Genomic DNA, 21,701 nt, shown 5'->3' on the forward strand with positions numbered 1-21,701 from the left:
ATAGGTTTTCGATTTTGTTTTCCTGATTTCTATAAATAAACAGCTTACCAGCGGATAGTTTGACGTGTGGACATATTTCAACCTCGCCCCCAAAAATATAAAAGTGCATACACATGACCGGGGTGGCTGATGTCGCCATAGCTTGTATTCACCTAGAAACTCCTACATCAGGGGTGGAAACAGCTTTTTTCCAATGAAGACGCATATTTCTAGCAGGTGCACAAATAGAAAATTGTGCATCCTCACCCATTTCAATTACAGAGCTCCACCGAAATAGATCTGTGATTGACAAGCACCAGAAACATAGGGCACTTTGGGGAAAAAAAGGGCAGGGGAAAGAAAATGGGCACCCCTGCCCCCCCCTCTGCATGCCCCTGTGTAAATACATGCACACACAGCAGCGCCGTTGCAAACTCAAAACGAAACTCAAACGTTTTCCATTTGTTTTTTCGTTTATGATATGTATTTATATTTTGAATTCGATATGTATGGCACTAGTTTGATCATATAGTATAATGTGCCTCGGCTATCCAACGCACTTCCAGAGGCTCTGAGGCGCGCCCTACACATTTAAAGAAATGTCATAAAAAAAATAACTTTTTGGGAAAAAGTTTTTAAGAATCTGTTATTTTTAAAAATAATCTTTTCAGACTTTTTATTGCTTGTTCTCCTTTATTGGCTAACCTAGCTGCTTGTTTTCTTGCTTATTTTGCTGTGTCTGTGTGTACTGCACTGCTGTATTGCATCCGTGTACTGCGTGTCTGTTTTGACTGTTGCTTGTGTGTAGCACGTGGGTATAATAAATAAAATGTTAATAATGTAGTTGAGGAGGTAAAGAAACAGGCATAGCTTGCAAGACACACACGAGTTCAAGTAAAGGGAAAGGCTGAGTACTTTGTGTGGTTTAAACGGGTCCAACGTGCCGTCCTTGATGGACAACTTTTCAGATCCAGAGGCAGCGGCCTGCACCAGCTGAGCGTCTCCTTCCTGTCATCGCGGCTCCAGTGCCTCTCTCTTTGGTGCTCTTGTCGTGATCGCCATGTGAGTTCTGCTTTGCACATGTTGCAGCAAACTGTCTTCTGTGTAAATTCAATGTAAAGTGCTCCTATACTTTCCACGGGTGTAGCTGCTGCCTACGCCATCTCTCAAGGTTTTGTTTTAGTAGCTGCACCCCAGGTAGACCCAACTTATCAACAATTAATTAAATTTTAAGATTTTAGTACATTGTAATAATCAACGTTATCGCTAAGTTGTTGCAGCCCTGCTGTCGCTGAGTACTAGTATTGTATCTGTAAGTGTGTTTTAATGACGAGGCGGCTAACGCCAGGTAGTAGGTGATTGGATATCATGCCAAATGAACCGCTGCAATACTGGGTCATAAACGTCATTCACGGGACTTGTAGTTTTAGTTGCCTTCTTGGTTAATTGCGACAATCCACAACCAAACTACACTTCCCACATTTTCTACCATAATAACGATTACTGTAAAATATCATTATTATCATAATCATGTCAATGTAGTATTTCCTTATAGAGTTATTAGTGTAGTGTATTCGCATTGTGCGCCCAAATTGTATTTCACATTTGCACATTCACATTTGCAAATGCGAGTGAAACGCTCGCACTGTAGAGCCCGGAATACTTATATTTACATTTATTTAAACGTTTTATTTTTGGACTTTGTCAAATGAATGTACTAAATATAAGCAATAGAGTATATCACTAATTCACAGAATTGTGTGTGTGTGTGTGTGTGTGTTGTAAAGGGGCATTTGGAGGTGTCATTTTCTTTCCCCCCTCCGAATTCCTTGACAAAGAAATTTGGACCCTGACAAAAAATAATTGACTACCCCTATTCTACAGCATTCTTGTGCCCTGACCCGTTCAGAGGAGAATGTGCTCGGCTTCCTTTTTCCCTCTCTTGGTGTCTTTCCTTCACTATCTTTTCCTTGCAGAGAACAGCTGTTAGAGGGAAACTCCTGAGAGCAATCGCCCTGTCCACCCCAGGCTGGGACTCCTCCATCCATCCTTTGGAAAATCCTCCTTCTCACTCCGTCTATGATTCTGCCTTTCCCTCTTCTGGAGAAGACGGGGCTCTTGGGCAGTGGGGTGGGAACCTTGAGGGAGGGCTGTAAGCTCTCTGAGGACTCTGGGTCTTGTGAACACACTAAGAGGCTGGACTGCTGATAACTGCCCAACAGGTCCTGGCTCAGCTTTTCCAAGCGGGGAGCCGAGCAGCCTTGAGAGCTGGAGGTATTCCCAAGGAGAGATTCGGAATCAGAGGAGCAGCCATTGTCAGAGGCTGCATTCTGACATTGCTCCTCTTTACCCAGTTTGACACATGACTTTTGGTCTTTCTTCTGAAAAGGTCTACTCACCTGGAATAGCATTTACAATAATCATAAAAATAATTGTGATTTACATGCCCAATAACCCAATAAATTAGTATCACTATTCACATTTATCAGAGACGATACATTATAGAAGGCAAGAGTACAGGTAGGATTTTTTCAGCTTTTTACACTGATTGTATAAAAGTACAGGGCCACAGTTCAGCAGCTTTTCCAGCTCTCTTTAAATCAAAAACACTCTCAAAACTGGAAAGAGTAGGATTAAGAGAATAAGCTGATCTAACTAAGTGGTAGGGAATTAAAACCTGAAATTTCTGCAGGATTCTGCTAATTTATAATGTTCATGTTAACCAAAAGCACGAGCTACATGAAACGATAAAGGTGGCCTATAGAGAGGCTCCCGAGCCCACTCTGCACTGACCTTCTCAGAACTGTGCCGAGGTGCTCTGTTGTTCCCTCCGACAGGTGGGCTGCTCTGCCTCCTCTTCCTGTCAGTCCCGGGCATCTTCCCTGCCAGCCTGTCGTCGTCACTGACCCCACTGCTGTCTGCCTCATCGGATATCTGGGACGTCATCCTCTGGGTCAAGGCCTGGACTTCACTGGACCTCCGAGGAAAGGTGGGGCTCTCCATGAGGGGAGAGTTCTGACTGGAAGAGGGCACAGATCCCCTGTTTGGCGTCAACGTGAGAGGACTGTTCTGGGAGAACACCACAAAACCTGACTCCTGGCAGGTGCCCAAAACATCCTGGCTCAGTTTCTCCAGTATGAGGACAGGACTGCGCTCTGAGCCATACTTTCCCGACAGAGACTCTGTATCTGACTGGATGTCACAGGGGTGCCTCTCATGGCTGAAAGGTTCCTTCCCTTCGCTCCCTGCTTTTGGGCCTTCCTGCTCATTCAACAAACCAAGCTGGTTCTTCTTATCATGTGTGCTGTTCTCCTATAACATAAAAAACAAATTGACACAAAAAAAATGAAAAGAAGCATGTGCTATAGAAACTTAAGCACACTGAAATGCTCAAGGGTCAGCTACTCTGCAGGATAAAGGACAGACAAAAAATAATGTATGTCCTTGTATTAAAAGAATACTTTACATTTATGTAAATCCTAATATTGGGTTATATTCCCACAATGCCTACTTGGAAGAACTGCTTATTTGAACACGAATGATACCATGTGTTTAAAGGTTTAAGGGTTTTCTTTAGCTTTATACTAAACAGCATTGACAGGCTTACTGGCATTAAATATTAGTGACACAGACTGTTTAATAGAGATCTGGCAGAATAGGATCTGAACTTTTGTGTTCTTCCACTGTGTCCCTTCAGCATGCAGTTCACTTAAAATAAAGGTATTACATACAGACAGACTCTGTGCGATTGCCAACTTCACAGCTTCCTCCTCCTCCTGTTCCTCCTGGTAAAGTACCTTACTGGCTTCAGATTCACTTATCTTCAATGCCAGGTCCATCATTTCTTCCTCTGTCATCTCTGGAGAAAATAAGAACAATAATAAATAAAAAATCCCTATAAATCCAGGCTCAACTCTGCTATAGATGTATAGAGCATTCTGTGCCTGTCTACTAGCAAATTAATAATAATGTTAAAATAATGAGAATTAAACAATTAGATAATACAAATTAAAAGTATCTAGTTTCAAGTCATTGAGCATCACATAGGAGCTGACAGAAGTTTGTTAAATTCCAAGTGTGTTTGGAAATGCAATTTTACAATACTACTTTCAACAGGTGTATTAAACCAGACTTCACCTTGCTCTTTATTCCTGTCTCTGCTTCGCAAACGTCCTTCTCTTGACTGTGGCACTTCATTCTGCTCCTGTTACAATAAGAAAAATGCCTCGTCTTACTTCTCCATCGCATGCGTGTTAAGGATGAAAGAGCAATACCGCACAAAGATTCTAGGAACCTCATATATATATATATATATATATATATACAAACAAACACACAGATGGGTGATAAATTTAAGGAAAACCAACATGGGTGTCACCCCCACAAGCCGCCAGAACAGCTTCAATGCTCTTGGCACAGATTCTACGAGTCTCTGAACTCTACTGGAGGGATGAACACCATTCTTCCAAAACATATTCCCTTGATGATGGTGGTGGAGAGCGCTGTCTAACACATCATTCCAAAATCTCCCATAGGTGTTCAATTGAGTTGTGAAGGCCATAGCATATGATTCACATCATTTTCATACTCATCAAACCGTTCAGTGAGCCCTCATGCCATGTGGATGGGGGCATTGTCATCCTGGAAGAGACCACTCCCATCAGGATAAAAATGTTTCACCATAGGATAAAGGTGATCACTCAGAATAACTCTGTAATGATTTGCAGTGACCCTTCCCTCTATGGGGACAAGTGGACCCAAACCATGCCAGGAAAATGCCCCGCACAGCATAACAGAACCTCCGAACCCCCTCACTGTAGTGGTCAAGCAGTCAAGCCTGTCCCGTTCTCTTGGTGTCGCCACACATGCACTCGCCCACTTGTCGAGAATATGGTGAAGGATGACTCATCTGACCACATCACTTTTCCCCATATTTGTTTGACAGGCGGCCAATCATTTTTGCTCCACTGAACTCTAAAATGTGCATTTGTCTTTGTAATGAGGGGTTTATGCACTGCAGCCCTACTATAATATTTGTGTAGTTCTTGATGGTCTGTTCTTGCTGACAGTCTGATCATGTCCTGCATTGACATTCTCAGTCACCTGGGAAAGAGTTGCTCTTCTGTTGTTCCTTACATATCGCAGTAATGCACGAGCATCACGGTCATCGAATGTGCGCTTTCAACCACAATTTCCAACCCTATTTACTGAGGTCTTTCTCATAGATCTAAATGCAGATTTGACTTTAGTCACTGTTCCTATTGAAACACTAGCCAGTTGAGCATCTTTGTGGCTGAAGCTCCTGCCATTTGGGCTCCAATAATGACCCCTCTTTCAAAGTCACTTAGATCCTTTCCTCTTGCCATCTTGATCCAAAATCGAGGTCAACTGGTGCTGCTCAGCATTTGTATACGTGGCACAGATCATGATAGGATGTCAATTACTTAATGGTATCATACAGTACACGACTTTGGAGGCATTTGCATTCGTTATGTTCCTCCACTCATTTATTCAGGTTTTTCCTTTAATTTGTCATCCGTCTGTATATACACACATTGTGGACACACAATCTGATGTGTCTGATAAAAACTGACGGAATTTTTACATAGATTTCAAATTCTCTAAAATAAACAGAATTACTCAATTTTTAGTTATTCTGATCTTGGAATTTGTTTAAAAACAGAATTCTGTGCGGTATCCTTATCTGCTTCACCGCACATCTCTCCTTACGACAGTTCATGTGTGGCAATCAAGAAAGTGTAATCTCAAATGGGTTTCACTTATATTTGCGGAAGACATTACAAACCTGATTTTCGTTGTCAGACACAACAAAGGTTTGCCCCTTATTTCCAGCCAGACGCTTTTTCCTGGGTATGCATGTACCTTGGTCAGATTCTTCCGAACGCATTCGCTTTTTCCGAGGCATACCATCAACATAATAAACATGTATCAACAACCTAGACTTCACTGTAGACAATCACCACACATAAATAAATTAACAATCCAACGCGTGAAATTAGCATCCGTATGCGTAGCTAGTTTCAGTAGCAAACTGGCGACTATTGCCGAGCAGGGTGTGATCCTGTGGTTTGGTTATTTTAAGCTCATCTGTTGATATAGGACATTAATACACACGGAAGCCGGACTTGCTGGAGTTCATCCAACAGTAGTAGTAGTAGTAGGATGAGGAGGACTAAGGTCGCACATTCACACACTGAAAAACTCTCGGTGCAGCCATGTTGATCTCGGTCACGTGAGCTGCGCGCCACTGCATGCTGGGAGTTTGGCTGTCTGTCTGCGTCGCGCTCGTGTAGCGCAGATGCGCGCAGGTCTGCGCGGGTCTGTACTGTTCCAACAATTGGGTCGATGGAATTCTGCAGATCTCTGCAGAGGTGTAGAAATCTGCGTTACAAGAACGTGACCATAGTTTGCGAATATACAGTACTGGACTTTTATTAAAAAGATTACAAAATAAACAGGAAGGACCTGCATCTTTTCCTTTTGTGAATTTCGCGCTATTGACAGGTCGAGTAGTTGTGTGTTTTCGCGATGCGGTCGTTTATCAACTTAAATAGTACGATTTACTAATTCAGAATACAGATTAGACTATCATTTGTTTCCGATCTATTGATTTATTTATGTTGGTTCATAATTAATACTCATGCTGCCAATACGCGTTCCTCCACCGGTATTTTAATAACCGGGTCCGTTGCTCGTTGTGATCACGTCCAAGGGTTTTCGGTCAAAGGTGACTTAACCCGTGACTTAATCTTGCGGGCAAAAGACGAGAACGGACACTAATATCTGACCAATTGAGGTCGTAATTGAATGTGCCAAATTTGCATTCTTGTCGCGCATATCTCTGCAGTTCTGCACAGATCTGCAGAATTCCACTGATCCCATTGGCGGAGAATCGCAGATTCACTCAGTTCTGCTGCACGATTACGACCTCCGCTATTCCGGTCCCTCGCGATGGTTTCTTAGTCCTCGCGGCTGCGCTGTGGTGCTGCTGAGTGGTTCTGGAAACATGGCGGACGAAAACCAAAACGGAGATTTCCCTTATTTACCGTCGGGGCCGGCAGAAGGTAAGAGGATTCAGCAGAGGACTTGCACCAGGGAAAAAAAGGGGCTAACACGAACGTGGCGAGACACATACCAGTGCAGTTGTTTTCTTAGATTTGCCAGAATGCTCACCCCACAGGTTTGATTGACTGAACACCGGGCAATGAGGCATTCTGCTGGTGATGGTAGGGCAAAATGCGAGGAATACACTAACATTCAAGGTCGACAGCATGAGACTCGAGAAAACTTCTCGGTGCACGCTGACAACGTCTCCAAATATATACGCGCACGTTTCGTTTTATGTAAGCACTCGGCAAAGTAGCCAGCCGACCTATCTGATTTTTTTCTCATCACCATGCAGAACTGATTTGTAAGATTTAACCCCTAACGTATCGCTGGTTGGTAGTAATAACTGAGCATTATGTTCACATTTCAACTTTTACGACTACATTTCGATTGTACAATGCATGGTGTTGTGATGCGTTTAGTGCTTGCACTTTGGGAGTTACAGCATCCAACTGTAACCAGAAGATAACTGTTTGCCTGCAGACGTTATGTTTAAGCTTAAGCTAGTTGAATTCCTAATGACAGGTGTGTGTGTATATATTTCCCTCATTAACATGCAAATCAATTCATAACTTTTTTGAAATGCGTTTTTCTGGATTTTTTTGTTGTTATTCTGTCTCTCACTGTTAAAATACACCTACCATTAAAATTATAGACTAATAATTTCTTTGTCAGTGGGCAAACGTACAAAATCAGCAGGGGATCAAATACTTTTTTTCCTCACTGTATATATGTGTGTATATATATATATATATATGAGAGAGAGAGAGAGAGAGAGAGAGAGAGTATGTATTACATGCATGGATTTTGTAATGATAAATGCATAACCGTTATTCGATTTTTGTTTTGTTTAAAAAAAAAAAGTGTCAATATTTACAGATTGGCTATTATAAATTATACAAATTTACCACCGTTTTAAAAGTATGGACTGGACCAGTGTTTAACATTCCCGTTTCCCTTTATAGTGAATAAGATGATCAGAGAAAACAGCCAGCTATTCTCAGACACACAGTGCAAGGTGTGCAGTGCTGTACTCATCTCTGAATCACAAAAACTCGCCCATTACCAGGTCAGTGGTTTGCTTTATCCTTAATTTCGTTGTCCTTATTATTGATATTATTGTGTTTTCCCCTTCTCACATTTCATATAGTCTTACAAAACCCTGCCAAATTAAAAATAGCATTGATGATATCTAATAGGTGTGGAACACATTTCCAAGCACAAACTGAGGACACATTACTGCTATAACTTGTTCTCATGTATTGTGAACAAGACTAATATTAATAACAGGGGTGAACAAGTACATTAGGAAAAGTTAGGTAGGTAGCTAGGTAGTAGTCCTTTCTCCATAAGGGCTCCTGAAGATTGGTAGTGCATTGCCTGAATGTATGGTGTGTGAAAGCAGTCTTGTAATAGGAAGTGTCCTTCTTAGTTGTGGAGACATCCAAGAGGCCGGCGATGCTTACATTTTTGTAGAGAAAATGTGATGCCTTCTATAACAGGAGTGTCAATCTCTGGTCCTCTAAGGCCTGTAGGATCTTCAGGATTTTGCTCCCAATTCCTACATTAATGTAACCATTTTCACAGCTGATAGCTTAAAATATGTTAATGAGTCAGAATATAGGCCTGGTATCCACAGAACATACTGGAGCCTGGAGAGTAGATCTAAATTAATCCTGTTCAATTAATTATGTAACTAGACCAATTAAGTAGCTGACAGCTGAGTGGCAGCAAAATCTACAAGACTCTGGGGGCCCACCAGGAACTGTAACCCCTGCTCAGTAGGCAACCCATCTGCTCTTTGCTGAATTGAGCTGTGCACTGCACAGTTCAGTGTCGTTGCTGGTCTTTCTCTTTGGCAGCCGAAAAGCAGAGGATTTTATGATGAAATCAGCTCATGTTTTGAAGCTCTACTACAAAAATGAAAGTCATCCTAGGATTGAACAGAACACCAGGAATTAACCAAGCGTGTGATTGACATTATGGAATGTTTTTAAATAGATGATATATATAGGATGAAAAAAAGACCTAGAAGAAAACCATATAACAGATGGGAAGATTTAAATAATGAACTTTGTGTGACATTGAAAAGAGAAGCTATAGATCTAAACAAGTGGAAGCACCATGGGGATGCTCTCATCCAGCAATGGATTGATATAGACAGCTGCGGCTGATGTAGATAATGATGATATACACATACAATTGTTGCTTGTTGCATTAGCCTTCATCCCATTTAACAACTTCTTTTTATTTTGTACAGAGCAAGAAACACGCAAATAAAGTGCGCCGGTACATGAGTATCCACAAGGAGGAAGAGCCGTCTGTGAAGAGGTTTAAAGGGCAGTCTGCTGAAAGTGTAAGTGTGAAACAGTGTTTCCAAACAACATTGTTGAAATACAAGACTTCAAATTCCACCCAGATTGTAAACAAATTCGTTTGTTTAAAAAAAAAATTATATATATATATATATATATATATATATATATATATATACATACAGTGAGGGGAAAAAAGTATTTGATCCCCTGCTGATTTTGTACGTTTGCCCACTGACAAAGAAACGATCAGTCTATAATTTTAATGGTAGGTGTATTTTAACAGTGAGAGACAGAATAACAACAAACAAATCCAGAAATATGCATTTCAAAAAAGTTATAAATTGATTTGCATGTTAATGAGGGAAATACCCCTTCGACTTAGTACTTGGTGGCAAAACCCTTGTTGGCAATCACAGAGGTCAGACGTTTCTTGTAGTTGGCCACCGGGTTTGCACACATCTCAGGAGGGATTTTGTCCCACTCCTCTGTGCAGATCCTCTCCAAGTCATTAAGGTTTCGAGGCTGACGTTTGGCAACTCGAACCTTCAGCTCCCTCCACAGATTTTCTATAGGATTAATGTCTGGAGACTGGCTAAGCCACTCCAGGACCTTAATGTGCTTCTTCTTGAGCCACTCCTTTGTTGCCTTGGCTGTGTGTTTTGGGTCATTGTCATGCTGGAATACCCATCCACGACCCATTTTCAATGCCCTGGCTGAGGGAAGGAGGTTCTCACCCAAGATTTCACGGTACATGGCCCCGTCCATCGTCCCTTTGATGTGTTGCAGTTGTCCTGTCCCCTTAGCAGAAAAACACCCCCAAAGCATAATGTTTCCACCTCCATGTTTGACGGTGGGGATGGTGTTCTTGGGGTCATAGGCAGCATTCCTCCTCCTCCAAACACGGCGAGTTGAGTTGATGCCAAAGAGCTCGATTTTGGTCTCATCTGACCACAGCACTTTCACCCAGTTCTCCTCTGAATCATTCAGATGTTCATTGGCAAACTTCAGACGGGCCTGTACATGTGCTTTCTTGAGCAGGGGGACCTTGCAGGTGCTGCAGGATTTCAGTCCGTCATGGCGTAGTGTGTTACCAATTGTTTTCTTGGTGACTATGGTCCCAGCTGCCTTGAGATCATTAACAAGATCCTCCCGTGTAGTTCTGAGCGGATTCCTCACCGTTCTCATGATCATTGAAACTCCACGAGGTGAGATCTTGCATGGAGCCCCAGACCCAGAGGGAGACTGACAGTTATTTTGTGTTTCTTCCATTTGTGAATAATCGCACCAACTGTTGTCACCTTCTCACCAAGCTGCTTGGCGATGGTCTTGCAGCCCATTCCAGCCTTGTGTAGGTCTACAATCTTGTCCCTGACATCCTTGGACAGCTCTTTGGTCTTGGCCATGGTGGACAGTTTGGAATCTGATTGATTGCTTCTGTGGACAGGTGTCTTTTATACAGGTAACGAGCGGAGATTAGGAGCACTCCCTTTAAGAGAGAGCTCCTAATCTCAGCTTGTTACCTGTATAAAAGACACCTGGGAGCCAGAAATCTTGCTGATTTGATAGTGGATCAAATACTTAAATCAATTTATAACTTTTTTGAAATGCGTTTTTCTTGATTTTTTTGTTGTTATTCTGTATCTCACTGTTAAAATACACCTACCATTAAAATTATAGACAAAGAGGAGTGGGACAAAATCCCTCCTGAGATTTATGCAAACCTGGTGGCCAACTACAAGAAACGTCTGACCTCTGTGATTGCCAACAAGGGTTTTGCCACCAAGTACTAAGTCGAAGGGGTCAAATACGTATTTCCCTCATTAACATGCAAATAAATTTATAACTTTTTTTGAAATGTGTTTTTCTGGATTTTTTTGTTGTTATTCTGTCTCTCACTGCTAAAATACACTTACCATTAAAGTTATAGACTGATCATTTCTTTGTCACTGGGCAAATGTACAAAATCAGCAGGGGATCAAATACTTTTTTCCCTCACTGTATATACACTCACCTAAAGGATTATTAGGAACACCTGTTCAATTTCTCATTAATGCAATTATCTACCCAACCAATCACATGGCAGTTGCTTCAATGCATTTAGGGGTATGGTCCTAGTCAAGACAATCTCCTGAACTCCAAACTGAATGTCTGAAGCATTTGTGAAGCCACAACACGTACAACAGCAGAAGACCCCACCAGGTACCACTCATCTCCACTACAAATAGGAAAAAGAGGCTACAATTTGCACAAGCTCACCAAAATTGGACAGTTGAAGACTGGGAAAATGTTGCCTGGTCTGATGAGTCTCGATTTCTGTTGAGACATTCAGATGGTAGAGTCAGAATTTGGCGTAAACAGAATGAGAACATGGATCCATCATGCCTTGTTACCACTGTGCAGGCTGGTGGTGGTGGTGTAATGGTGTGGGGGATGTTTTCTTGGCACACTTTAGGCCCCTTAGTGCCAATTGGGCATCGTTTAAATGCCACGGCCTACCTGAGCATTGTTTCTGACCATGTCCATCCCTTTATGACCACCATGTACCCATCCTCTGATGGCTACTTCCAGCAGGATAATGCACCATGTCACAAAGGTCGAATCATTCCAAATTGATTTCTTGAACATGACAATGAGTTCACTGTACTAAACTGGCCCCCACAGTCACCAGATCTCAACCCAATAGAGCATCTTTGGGATGTGGTGGAACGGGAGCTTCGTGCCCTGGATGTGCATCCCACAAATCTCCATCAACTGCAAGATGCTATCCTATCAATATGGGCCAACATTTCTAAAGAATGCTTTCAGCACCTTGTTGAATCAATGCCACGTAGAATTAAGGCAGTTCTGAAGGCGAAAGGGGTCAAACACAGTATTAGTATGGTGTTCCTAATAATCCTTTAGGTGAGTGTATGTGTGTGTGTGATATATACAGGGGTGGGTCTAGAATTTTTTTTTATGGGGGGGCCAGGCTGGGGCACAGACTTGGAGAAGGGTGGCACATTTAAGTAACATTTAAAAAGTAAAACTGTAAAAATTACAGCCCTATATTCTAGGAAACAATAAACTGTAGATAATTAATAACAAAATTGTTTATTTTGTGTACAAAGGAATGCAAAACATGCAACTTCACGTGATATGAAGTAGAAGTAACAAAAAACTTACATTTGCAGAAGCACATAGCCTATGGTAGATGCAATGCAACAAGCAAGGTAGTTTCCCACCATATATAGATGTGCATAGGATATAACAACTTAATTGACAACAGTAGAAATTGGCTCTTGAGCGCAGTGAGAAGCTGTAGCAGAGTGTTTATTCCTCATTTCTACAGTTAAACTAGCAGCAAAATTGTTTCCCCAACATCACATAGAGGCGTATTACGTATACAGAGTATTACAGTTTTAAACATTCAAATATTAAACACTACTAATACTAATAATAAGTACCTTGTACAACTTTGGTAGGCAGCATTCAGGCAATAAAGTGCAGTTAATTAAAGGATAAGTTGTGTTGATCTTTTCCTATTTACCCTTCAAAAATGTTCATTTTAATTACAGGTTTTTGTAAACCTCAATGGATTTGTCCATTATGATTAATCTTTCCTCATTATAGAATCTGGGTTTAAAAGTTGATTTATTCTTATTAACAGTTTAACTATTTATCAGTAAAACACTATAATGGACAAACATTTGTTAATTTATCATTTTGTGTTCACTTCATGTGAATACAGCATAAACATTTTTTACAGGTTTACAACGTCAGATCTGAAACATTGACCGATGAAATATTATTTTTCATTAAACAGCAGACAACTTTTAAAATTGTCATATCTATATTACATTTATAAATGAACAGTAGAAGTATTAATCATTATAACGTTACATTTACAGTATAAGGTTACACCTCTCTACAATAGGCCTGGCTTAAAAACAGACATGTAGCGTTAGCAAAGTAATTGGCAGGACAATGCTCTATTTGACATAACACTCACTTTGGCCAGGGTTTTTCTAATTTATTATATGACATAACGTTACATGTAACAAACCCGTAGTATTGATTTTTTGAAAATTACACAGAACTTTCGCTTTACTAACATGCTGGCATGCATGGTGTGTTCGTTCGCCATCGGTTTATTAAGGAAAACGTAACTCTTCCTTTGGACCTGGCTTGCCACCTTTTAACTTAACGTTAACTGCTAGCGTTAGCTGCCCCAGGACTGTCTCCTGAGCAATGTTACAGTCACAGGGGGGTACCTTTCTTTTAGTCTTAGCTTAGCGTCCCATAACTTTCCATATTAAATGCTACACATACCAAACTTCAGTATACTTACCTATGCCTATGTTCTCCTTTCCTGCACCAGCAAAATCGTCTAAATAAAATTATTTGAAGGTGTCTCCACCCACTGTCTTGCTAACTTTGGGTGCGCTCACTATTTACTCCGGTAACAACACATCGCTGGAACAGTGGTTCCTCCCTGAGGCGGACTATTCCACAACCACAACAATCAGAGGGGTGAATGCAGATCTCATGCCTTATGCATAAAATAAAATAAATATAAATAATTTGGCCAACATCAAAGCAATGTAAAATTATAGTTATTGTTAAGAAAACTACTACTACTACTTGTAGACAATTAATAACAACAACTTATCACATCACATTCCTACTCTGATGGAGGTGGCACTTGGGGTGGCCACTTAGATTCTAGGGCTGGCCCATGCCACCCCGGGCTACCCCGCTGGCCCTGCCCCTGTGTGTGTGTGTGTGTGTGTGTGTGTGTGTGTGTGTGTGTGTATATATATATATATATATATATATATATATATATACACACTCACCTAAAGGATTATTAGGAACACCTGTTCAATTTCTCATTAATGCAATTATCTAACCAACCAATCACATGGCAGTTGCTTCAATGCATTTAGGGGTGTGGTCCTGGTCAAGACAATCTCCTGAACTCCAAACTGAATGTCTGAATGGGAAAGAAAGGTGATTTAAGCAATTTTGAGCGTGGCATGGTTGTTGGTGCCAGACAGGCCGCTCTGAGTATTTCACAATCTGCTCAGTTACTGGGATTTTCACGCACAACCAAAAGAATGGTGTGAAAAGGGAAAAACATCCAGTATGCGGCAGTCCTGTGGGCGAAAATGCCTTGTTGATGCTAGAGGTCAGAGGAGAATGGGCCGACTGATTCAAGCTGATAGAAGAGCAACTTTGACTGAAATAACCACTCGTTACAACCGAGGTATGCAGCAGAGCATTTGTGAAGCCACAACACGTACAACCTTAAGGCGGATGGGCTACAACAGCAGAAGACCCCACCGGGTACCACTCATCTCCACTACAAATAGGAAAAAGAGGCTACAATTTGCACAAGCTCACCAAAATTGGACAGTTGAAGACTGGAAAAATGTTGCCTGGTCTGATGAGTCTCGATTTCTGTTGAGACATTCAGATGGTAGAGTCAGAATTTGGTGTAAACAGAATGAGAACATGGATCCATCATGCCTTGTTACCACTGTGCAGGCTGGTGTTGGTGGTGTAATGGTGTGGGGGATGTTTTCTTGGCACACTTTAGGCCCCTTAGTGCCAATTGGGCATCGTTTAAATGCCACGGCCTACCTGAGCATTGTTTCTGACCATGTCCATCCCTTTATGACCACCATGTACCCATCCTCTGATGGCTACTTCCAGCAGGATAATGCACCATGTCACAAAGGTCGAATCATTTCAAATTGGTTTCTTGAACATGACAATGAGTTCACTGTACTAAACTGGCCCCCACAGTCACCAGATCTCAACCCAATAGAGCATCTTTGGGATGTGGTGGAACGGGAGCTTCGTGCCCTGGATGTGCATCCCACAAATCTCCATCAACTGCAAGATGCTATCCTATCAATATGGGCCAACATTTCTAAAGAATGCTTTCAGCACCTTGTTGAATCAATGCCACGTAGAATTAAGGCAGTTCTGAAGGCGAAAGGGGGTCAAACACAGTATTAGTATGGTGTTCCTAATAATCCTTTAGGTGAGTGTGTGTGTGTGTGTGTATATATATATATATATATATATATATATACACACACACACACACACACACACACACACACACAGTTAATTATTCCAGCATGATTTGAGAATAAATGTCTGCCAATTGAAAAGATGATAAAAAAAATAATAATTTATTTAGGAAGTGGGTCCACATTTAAAACCTTTTTTCAAAAATTATGCATTTAATACATTCAAAAACACATTGCATCCATTAGCAACCAGAAACAAGAACAAACATGTTTTGCCCATAGGCTTCATCAGCGTCTTTGTAAGTGTGGCATTGCTCTCCTTTCAATCTTAAGAAGTAATGAAAAAATATCCCATTTTGCAAAATACTCTGCTTGTTTTCACTTAATTTAGGCATAATTATATCATTTAAATAACCTCTTTGCATCAGCCTCTCAAAATTAGTTTTCTGCAGAAGGGTCTGTGTTCCTGGTAAATGACAACAAAAAAGATTCTTTCATCTAAGCAAGATAATAGCATTTGCTTTTCTAATACCTGGCAATATTTAATTTTTTCTTATTTATCATGTTAGATGAGAGAGCTCATTACCTTTACCATGGGAATTATATTCCTAAAATAAGCAAATAGACTTGCTGAGTTTTTTTTTTTTTTTTTAATTTTTAAAGAAACATTTTAGTGCCTTGGTTCATTGTTTTTTTTTTTTCCCTTTGATATCCATCTTAGCCCAACAGCAATGGGGAAGTGGATCGCAACAAGGTGTGCCCCATTTGTAACATGACATTCTCTTCACCCGTTGTTGCTGAGTCCCACTACCAGGGCAAGGTGCACTCCAAGAACCTGAAACTAAAGACACAGGGCTTCCAAGCTCCAGGTGAGATGTACTTGTCACTGGTAAAGATTGCAGTATATGGGGGCCTCATCTTTTGTCATTGATTCACTTATTTTTATATTGTATAATACTAAGCTGAATGGATCGATATGCGGTGTTTATTAGTTGCAAAGCTACCTTCTTTAAATGTGTTTAGGTACTTCTTGTATATATGTAATTCTTTAACACTATATCTTATATTGAAAGTAATTAGCAAACATTTAGCTTTGTATAGCCCCTGTTTGATAACTTGTACCAGAGCACTTGAACTAGCCAGAGCAGGAAAAGGCATTGTTCTTTCAAAAACCCTAATAACACCTAGATCACATACCTTCTTTACTGTGCATCATTATAAGGTATACTGAAGCTTCCTACTGAGCTTGATCAAGACAGTCTGTTCTAAATCGTATAGGCCAAAAAACAATATGCTATATAAGAAGGTTCTGAGGTCATGCTACCCAGAAGGCAGTCTGATTCCCTGTTTCACTCCAGCCTTACCTCAGGCCAAGAACCCAGCTAAGAAAAAGACTGATGGGCAGAATTCTGGGCCCCAGGGGGAGGCTGCGGGAGACCCTGACCGCTTCTGCACCATCTGCCATGCCTCTTTCAACAACCCGCTCATGGCTAAACAGCACTATGTGGGCAAAAAACACAAAAAGCAGCTGACCAAGATGAAGCTCCTGGAGACCTATGGACCCTCCACTGCTCCAGGTGGGCTCCGGGGGTGATGCCAGCATGGTCCTGTTACACCTGTACCCTTTGAAAAAACACTAACCATGCTTGGGACTCTTAACTCTGGGCAGCCAAATGGGAATGGAGCATCAAATGGCATCACATTTATAAACTCTATGTTCAACCGTTTCTGCTCATGATGGGAGTGGGGGGGAAATGGAAGCCTTTAAACTTTCATAGTCCTAATTTAATTAAAACAGACCAAATTAAATGGCTTTATTTAAAAAAAAAAAAATGTACCATTGGTTACTTCCTTTTCATGTTTTAGAAAAATGTATGATACTGAAGTTATAAGAATATTGTCTATTGTTATAGGGTGTCAACTTGTCAATATGACCATGTATTCAAGGTATGCAGGAATTGATTTATAGGGTCTTCTAAAACCTGCAGGATTTTGTCAGGGTTGGCCAACGCTGTAGTTCTATCACACAGGATTATGTGAAGGATTATTAAACCTGTTGATTAGGTCAGCAGGGTGGATATAAAGTGCATGTACAAGTGTGCCAGTGTATTATGCTGCATCACAGACAAAACAAACGGTATACCTACAAATTCCTGTTATCCCCGGTTTTGTTTCGCTGCTATTTTTTATTGATGGGGGTCGTTTGTTTCTTCCATCCTTCCTACGACAGATCGAGAGCTCTGTAATTTTCATGGCCAACACTGTGACATCTCCCATCTCACGGATGGATTGACTGAGGGAATCCTTAGCAGAATACTGTAACCCAAAAAATTCTCTTTGGCTGTGTCAGGCAGTAAATTCACCCGATGTTTTGCACATCAGAAGCATTTACGTTTTTTTTTCTGTTTTTTTTCTTTGAAATGTTATCTGTGAAAGTGAGGAAGTGCACCATTAGATGTTTTGTGTATTGTTTTGTTTGTTGTTGTTAATGGTAGTTTTCGGTTTCCAGCTTCCACAGTGAAAGGCTACCCCTGCACTGTTTGCAACATTGAGCTGAACTCTGTGGAGCAGTACCAGGCACACATCAGTGGTTCCAAACACAAGCAGCAGTAAGTACCCATCCTGTAGCCCGGGAAACTGCTCTTGTACAGTACATGTGCACCTGGGCTTACGAAACTAAGTGATTCATGTTTACACAATTCAGCCCTGCTATTTGGCAATCACTTGAGTTCTTGTAAATAGTATTCCTTTAAACTGTACTTGTTTATCAATTAGATATTTTCTGTTTGTTGAGCTCCGTATTCAGCCTAGAATAAACCATACATATTGCAGTTGATTTACAGCATTAAATAGTGTACATTTTGGGCTCTTATGTAAAAATCAAAACTCCAGAGTCTGAATCAGTGTTCAACAACCTCAAAGTACAGTTTATCAGTCAGAATGACTGTTCCAAATGATGGCTTTGAATACTGCTACAACTAGGCCTATATATTTGATATTTGCTCCCTGCGTAAGTCCTTTTACAGCTACTATCAACAGTTTCTAAACTATTCTAATTTCTTATTCCACAAAATGCTTTCTATACATTTTTTTAATTTATTTTTTGCTATGACACTTTTTTTCTGTTGGTTTTTCTTTTTTGGAAATGTAACATTTCCAAATAAAAAAATAAAATAAAATAAAATCTAAAATGATTTCTACAATTGGGGCATGGTTACCACATTTAGCACAATTGTCCCCCTCATTTTGGAGCAACATGACTATAATTTTCAGTCAGGTTTGAATATCACTGAATTCAGTGTGGTGAATAAAAGCTGAATAACATGAAATAACATGGTGTGTCTGAACTGTGAATGCTATTGTATTGACAGTGCAAAAGGAAAGAAAGGCAGCATGAATTTCGTACCTCCAGAAGAACACTACAAACCAGACAACCAGTACATCCCAGAGGTGGAGCACCCACAGGACGACTGGGGCAGCTACGACCAAGAGTATCAGTGAAACCAAGGCTGAAAAAAACCCCAACCCCCTGCCCCCTACCAAAATCAACCACCTGGATGGCTTTCCCCATGGTCAGAACAGTGGTACATCAGAACAGCGCCAGGCTCCACAAATTGAAGGGCAGTTACTGCGATTCCTCCTTGTTTTCTGTCCTTGGAAACAACGATCTCTTCCTTTCCCTTTTTTTTAAATATAGGCATATATATTTTGTGTTGTGTAGGGCTGCTTTGTGAAACCCACCACCGAGACAGCACTGAGACTCATCTGACATTTTTATCCATTGCTCTATGAATTATATCTCCATAGATATATTGTGCGAAGCTCCCACAACACACTGTCCTCATTGGTTCCTCGGTCTGTGAATAGTGCTCGATCCTCCTCTTCTCACTTCAGTTGCACAGCAGTTGGATTTTCAGGAATATGATGCGTCCCCTTGTTTCCACTTTTGTTCATTTTTTTTTTTAGAAAAAAAACCTATTGAGTCAGGTGCTAGGACCCACCTGTGAATATGATTGGTTTGTATTTCTTTGGTAACCTAACATTTTCAAGTTGATGCCTTGATTTGGTTGTTTTTGTTTGCTTTTTGGTAGGTTTTTGCATTTCTAAGGAATGGCAGTTTGAGATTTCTGTCTTTACAGTCAAACAGCACATCGGCATGCTTCTTGTTCATAGAGGTAGAGCAGTTTACACGATGCAGTGTTTTTTTTATTTTTTATTAATGTACATGTAAATTACCAGAACTATGCCATTTTTACAGTTCACAAACAGGAGAAGCTAGCCTTGGAATGTGTAGGCCTGTAAGTACATAATGACAGGACCCTCCTTAGGTTATATATTTGTTTTTGTTTTTAATCTTTATTTTTCCTCCTCCCCAGTCTTTTGATTGATTTTGAGCTTGGATGTTTTTAGGAAGTTTCTAGGGCTTCCCACAAAAACCCTCTACAGTGATTGTTACAAATGTTCAAAGAGCTGCAGGTTATTCTTGTTTCTTTTTTTCAGATTTTTTATTTTATTTTAGAAGAACATATCAGTGAAAGCTCTGTGTGTGCATGTTGGGTGTACATGGACTGGGAGAACACTCCGTGACTGAATTGTGAAAAACCTTTAAAATTGTACATGAGGAATTACATTTTGTCTTCTGATGGGAACTGCATTACTGCAAATGAGTCCCTTTATGTTGTTCATTGATCTGTAAAAGGATCATAGACTGGCTAGAATGAAGGAACTTAATATGTACAGCTTGTCAAATAGGATCCATTTGTTCCATCTTCAACCAGGAACCCTGTCAACCACATTTACAGATGTTTAGTTAATCTGTACAAAGGTTACAAATAAGATAGGATCTTATTTTATTGGCAAGAAAACAATCGCCATTCATAAAAACTTGTACTTCATTCCTAGACTTAGAAGAAAAACTACAGAGAACACAAGTAGGCCTCATAGCCAATCTAAATGACCAAAATACCTTTTATTGTTTGAAAAGGACCCACTTACAGACAGAAATCTGTTTGTGGTTTTGTACAGTTTTACTAATTACCTGAAGTCATACAAACAGAGTGCTACATGTAAATGTTTAATTAGAATTTTAAAGCATTGTAAAGTTTAAATGCAAACCTTTTGAGACCTGCAGAGAGTTTTCTAGTGAGATCTTTGGTATTCCAGGTCAATTATAGTTTTCAGTCTGGTTTTTGTGAATAAAATATTTGATGACTAAATGTTTCAGAGTATCGCTAACTTCTTTAAGAACACTAAAGGAGAGTTGTATTCATATCAGATGTGACCTAATAAAACAGGGCTTTAAAACTTGTAAATAGCGTGAGGAATTATTGAATAAGGTCTATGGTTTTAAACTCTATACCAACTGCAGTCCACAATGTTCAGTGACCAGGTTTTATTTCCAATGTGAGATTCATTTGCTCCAAAAATGCCAAAATACTGTACATGTAGTAAACGTTTAAACAAAGTCTTGCTTTATTGATGAGTTTTGTTTGTACAAGGTGGTGATTGTAATTTACATAACATACGTTAAGATGTAGTGACTTTGTTTCAAGGGTTTCAATCATTGGATAAGTTAGTGCAATACTGTAAAACTACTGATAGAGGGAGCACTTTCACTGGTGTGAAAAACGGTTCAAAGTTCTGTAGTGAAGTGCACTTTCCTAAACAATACGGTTTACTTTCTTTTTGGTCTCTGGAGCAGTATCGGTGTGCAATATAATACTGCTTAGTCCTTTCATGCATACATTATCAAAAAAAAATCCTCGTATTACTGTCATTTATATTTTTTTAATTTGCTGAAGAAGTAACTGCACCCTCCAAACAGTAAATCTGTAAAATGTATCAAATTGGATATGCAGGATTGTCCCAAAATCTGCAGCGAAGACTTGATTTCAGACAGGTGGCTTGACTGAGATGTAAAACCAAGTACGTGCGGTCTCTTTAAATCTGCAGTAAAGGCACAGTTCATCCCTTCTCTGGGTTGCTTTGGGTAACAGCCTGCCGAATAACTAATTAGCATAACTAACATTAGAATACACAATGAGGTCATTTGTTATTTGTCAGAAAGACACCTTTCCAGCACAGGTGGTTTAGGATGATTTCTGCTAATAACAACCTCTGATTTGTCATTTCCTGAAGGCTGGATGAAGCATCTGAAAGAACCTAAATTAAGAAATCTAATCGCACTATGTTCTTGAACTTGAGTCTGTCTAATTTAGTCTACCCCTTTAAAATAATTTTGTATTGAGTGTGGGTT

General features: G+C 40.3%; 2 protein-coding genes across 14 annotated transcripts in view; one reads left to right on the forward strand and one right to left on the reverse strand.

Moving 5' to 3' along the window:
• uimc1 (ubiquitin interaction motif containing 1) overlaps nucleotides 1–6,218 on the reverse strand; it is a 28,031-nt gene extending 21,813 nt beyond the window's left edge. For 9 of the 13 annotated variants that reach the window (XR_010820913.1, XR_010820915.1, XR_010820914.1 and 6 more), the window contains exons 1-4: nucleotides 5,786–6,217; nucleotides 4,117–4,183; nucleotides 3,711–3,838; nucleotides 2,773–3,291 (exon numbers count right to left, since the gene is read on the reverse strand). Coding sequence is in view for 10 of the 13 variants with exons in the window: in XM_066716430.1 (XP_066572527.1) it covers nucleotides 2,773–3,291; nucleotides 3,711–3,838; nucleotides 4,117–4,183; nucleotides 5,786–5,905 (834 nt within the window). In the remaining 3 variants the exon portion in view is untranslated. Of the gene's footprint in view, nucleotides 1–2,772; nucleotides 3,292–3,710; nucleotides 3,839–4,116; nucleotides 4,184–5,785 lie in introns of all 13 variants that reach the window. The other 4 variants (XM_066716429.1, XM_066716436.1, XM_066716431.1 and 1 more) reach the window with 3 other exon arrangements.
• Nucleotides 6,219–6,325: 107 nt separating this feature from the next.
• znf346 (zinc finger protein 346) lies at nucleotides 6,326–20,757 on the forward strand. The gene is made up of 7 exons (XM_066716439.1): nucleotides 6,326–7,064; nucleotides 8,073–8,176; nucleotides 9,368–9,463; nucleotides 16,167–16,314; nucleotides 16,804–17,022; nucleotides 17,955–18,054; nucleotides 18,817–20,757. Exons 1-7 carry the CDS (start codon nucleotides 7,007–7,009, stop codon nucleotides 18,944–18,946), a joined length of 855 nt encoding a protein of 284 aa, XP_066572536.1. The 5' UTR covers nucleotides 6,326–7,006; the 3' UTR covers nucleotides 18,947–20,757.
• The last annotated feature ends 944 nt before the right edge of the window (nucleotides 20,758–21,701 follow it).

Source organism: Amia ocellicauda, chromosome 11 (genome assembly GCF_036373705.1).
Source record: "Amia ocellicauda isolate fAmiCal2 chromosome 11, fAmiCal2.hap1, whole genome shotgun sequence".
Lineage (NCBI taxonomy): Eukaryota > Metazoa > Chordata > Actinopteri > Amiiformes > Amiidae > Amia > Amia ocellicauda.

Excerpts from the sequence above, each read along its gene's own strand:
- znf346 (XM_066716439.1), top strand. The coding sequence starts at position 7,007 with ATGGCGGACGAAAACCAAAACGGAGATTTCCCTTATTTACCGTCGGGG. Across the intron at positions 8,177-9,367 it reads AAAAACTCGCCCATTACCAG|AGCAAGAAACACGCAAATAA; the intron begins GTCAGTGGTTTG and ends TATTTTGTACAG. Across the intron at positions 17,023-17,954 it reads TGGACCCTCCACTGCTCCAG|CTTCCACAGTGAAAGGCTAC; the intron begins GTGGGCTCCGGG and ends TTCGGTTTCCAG.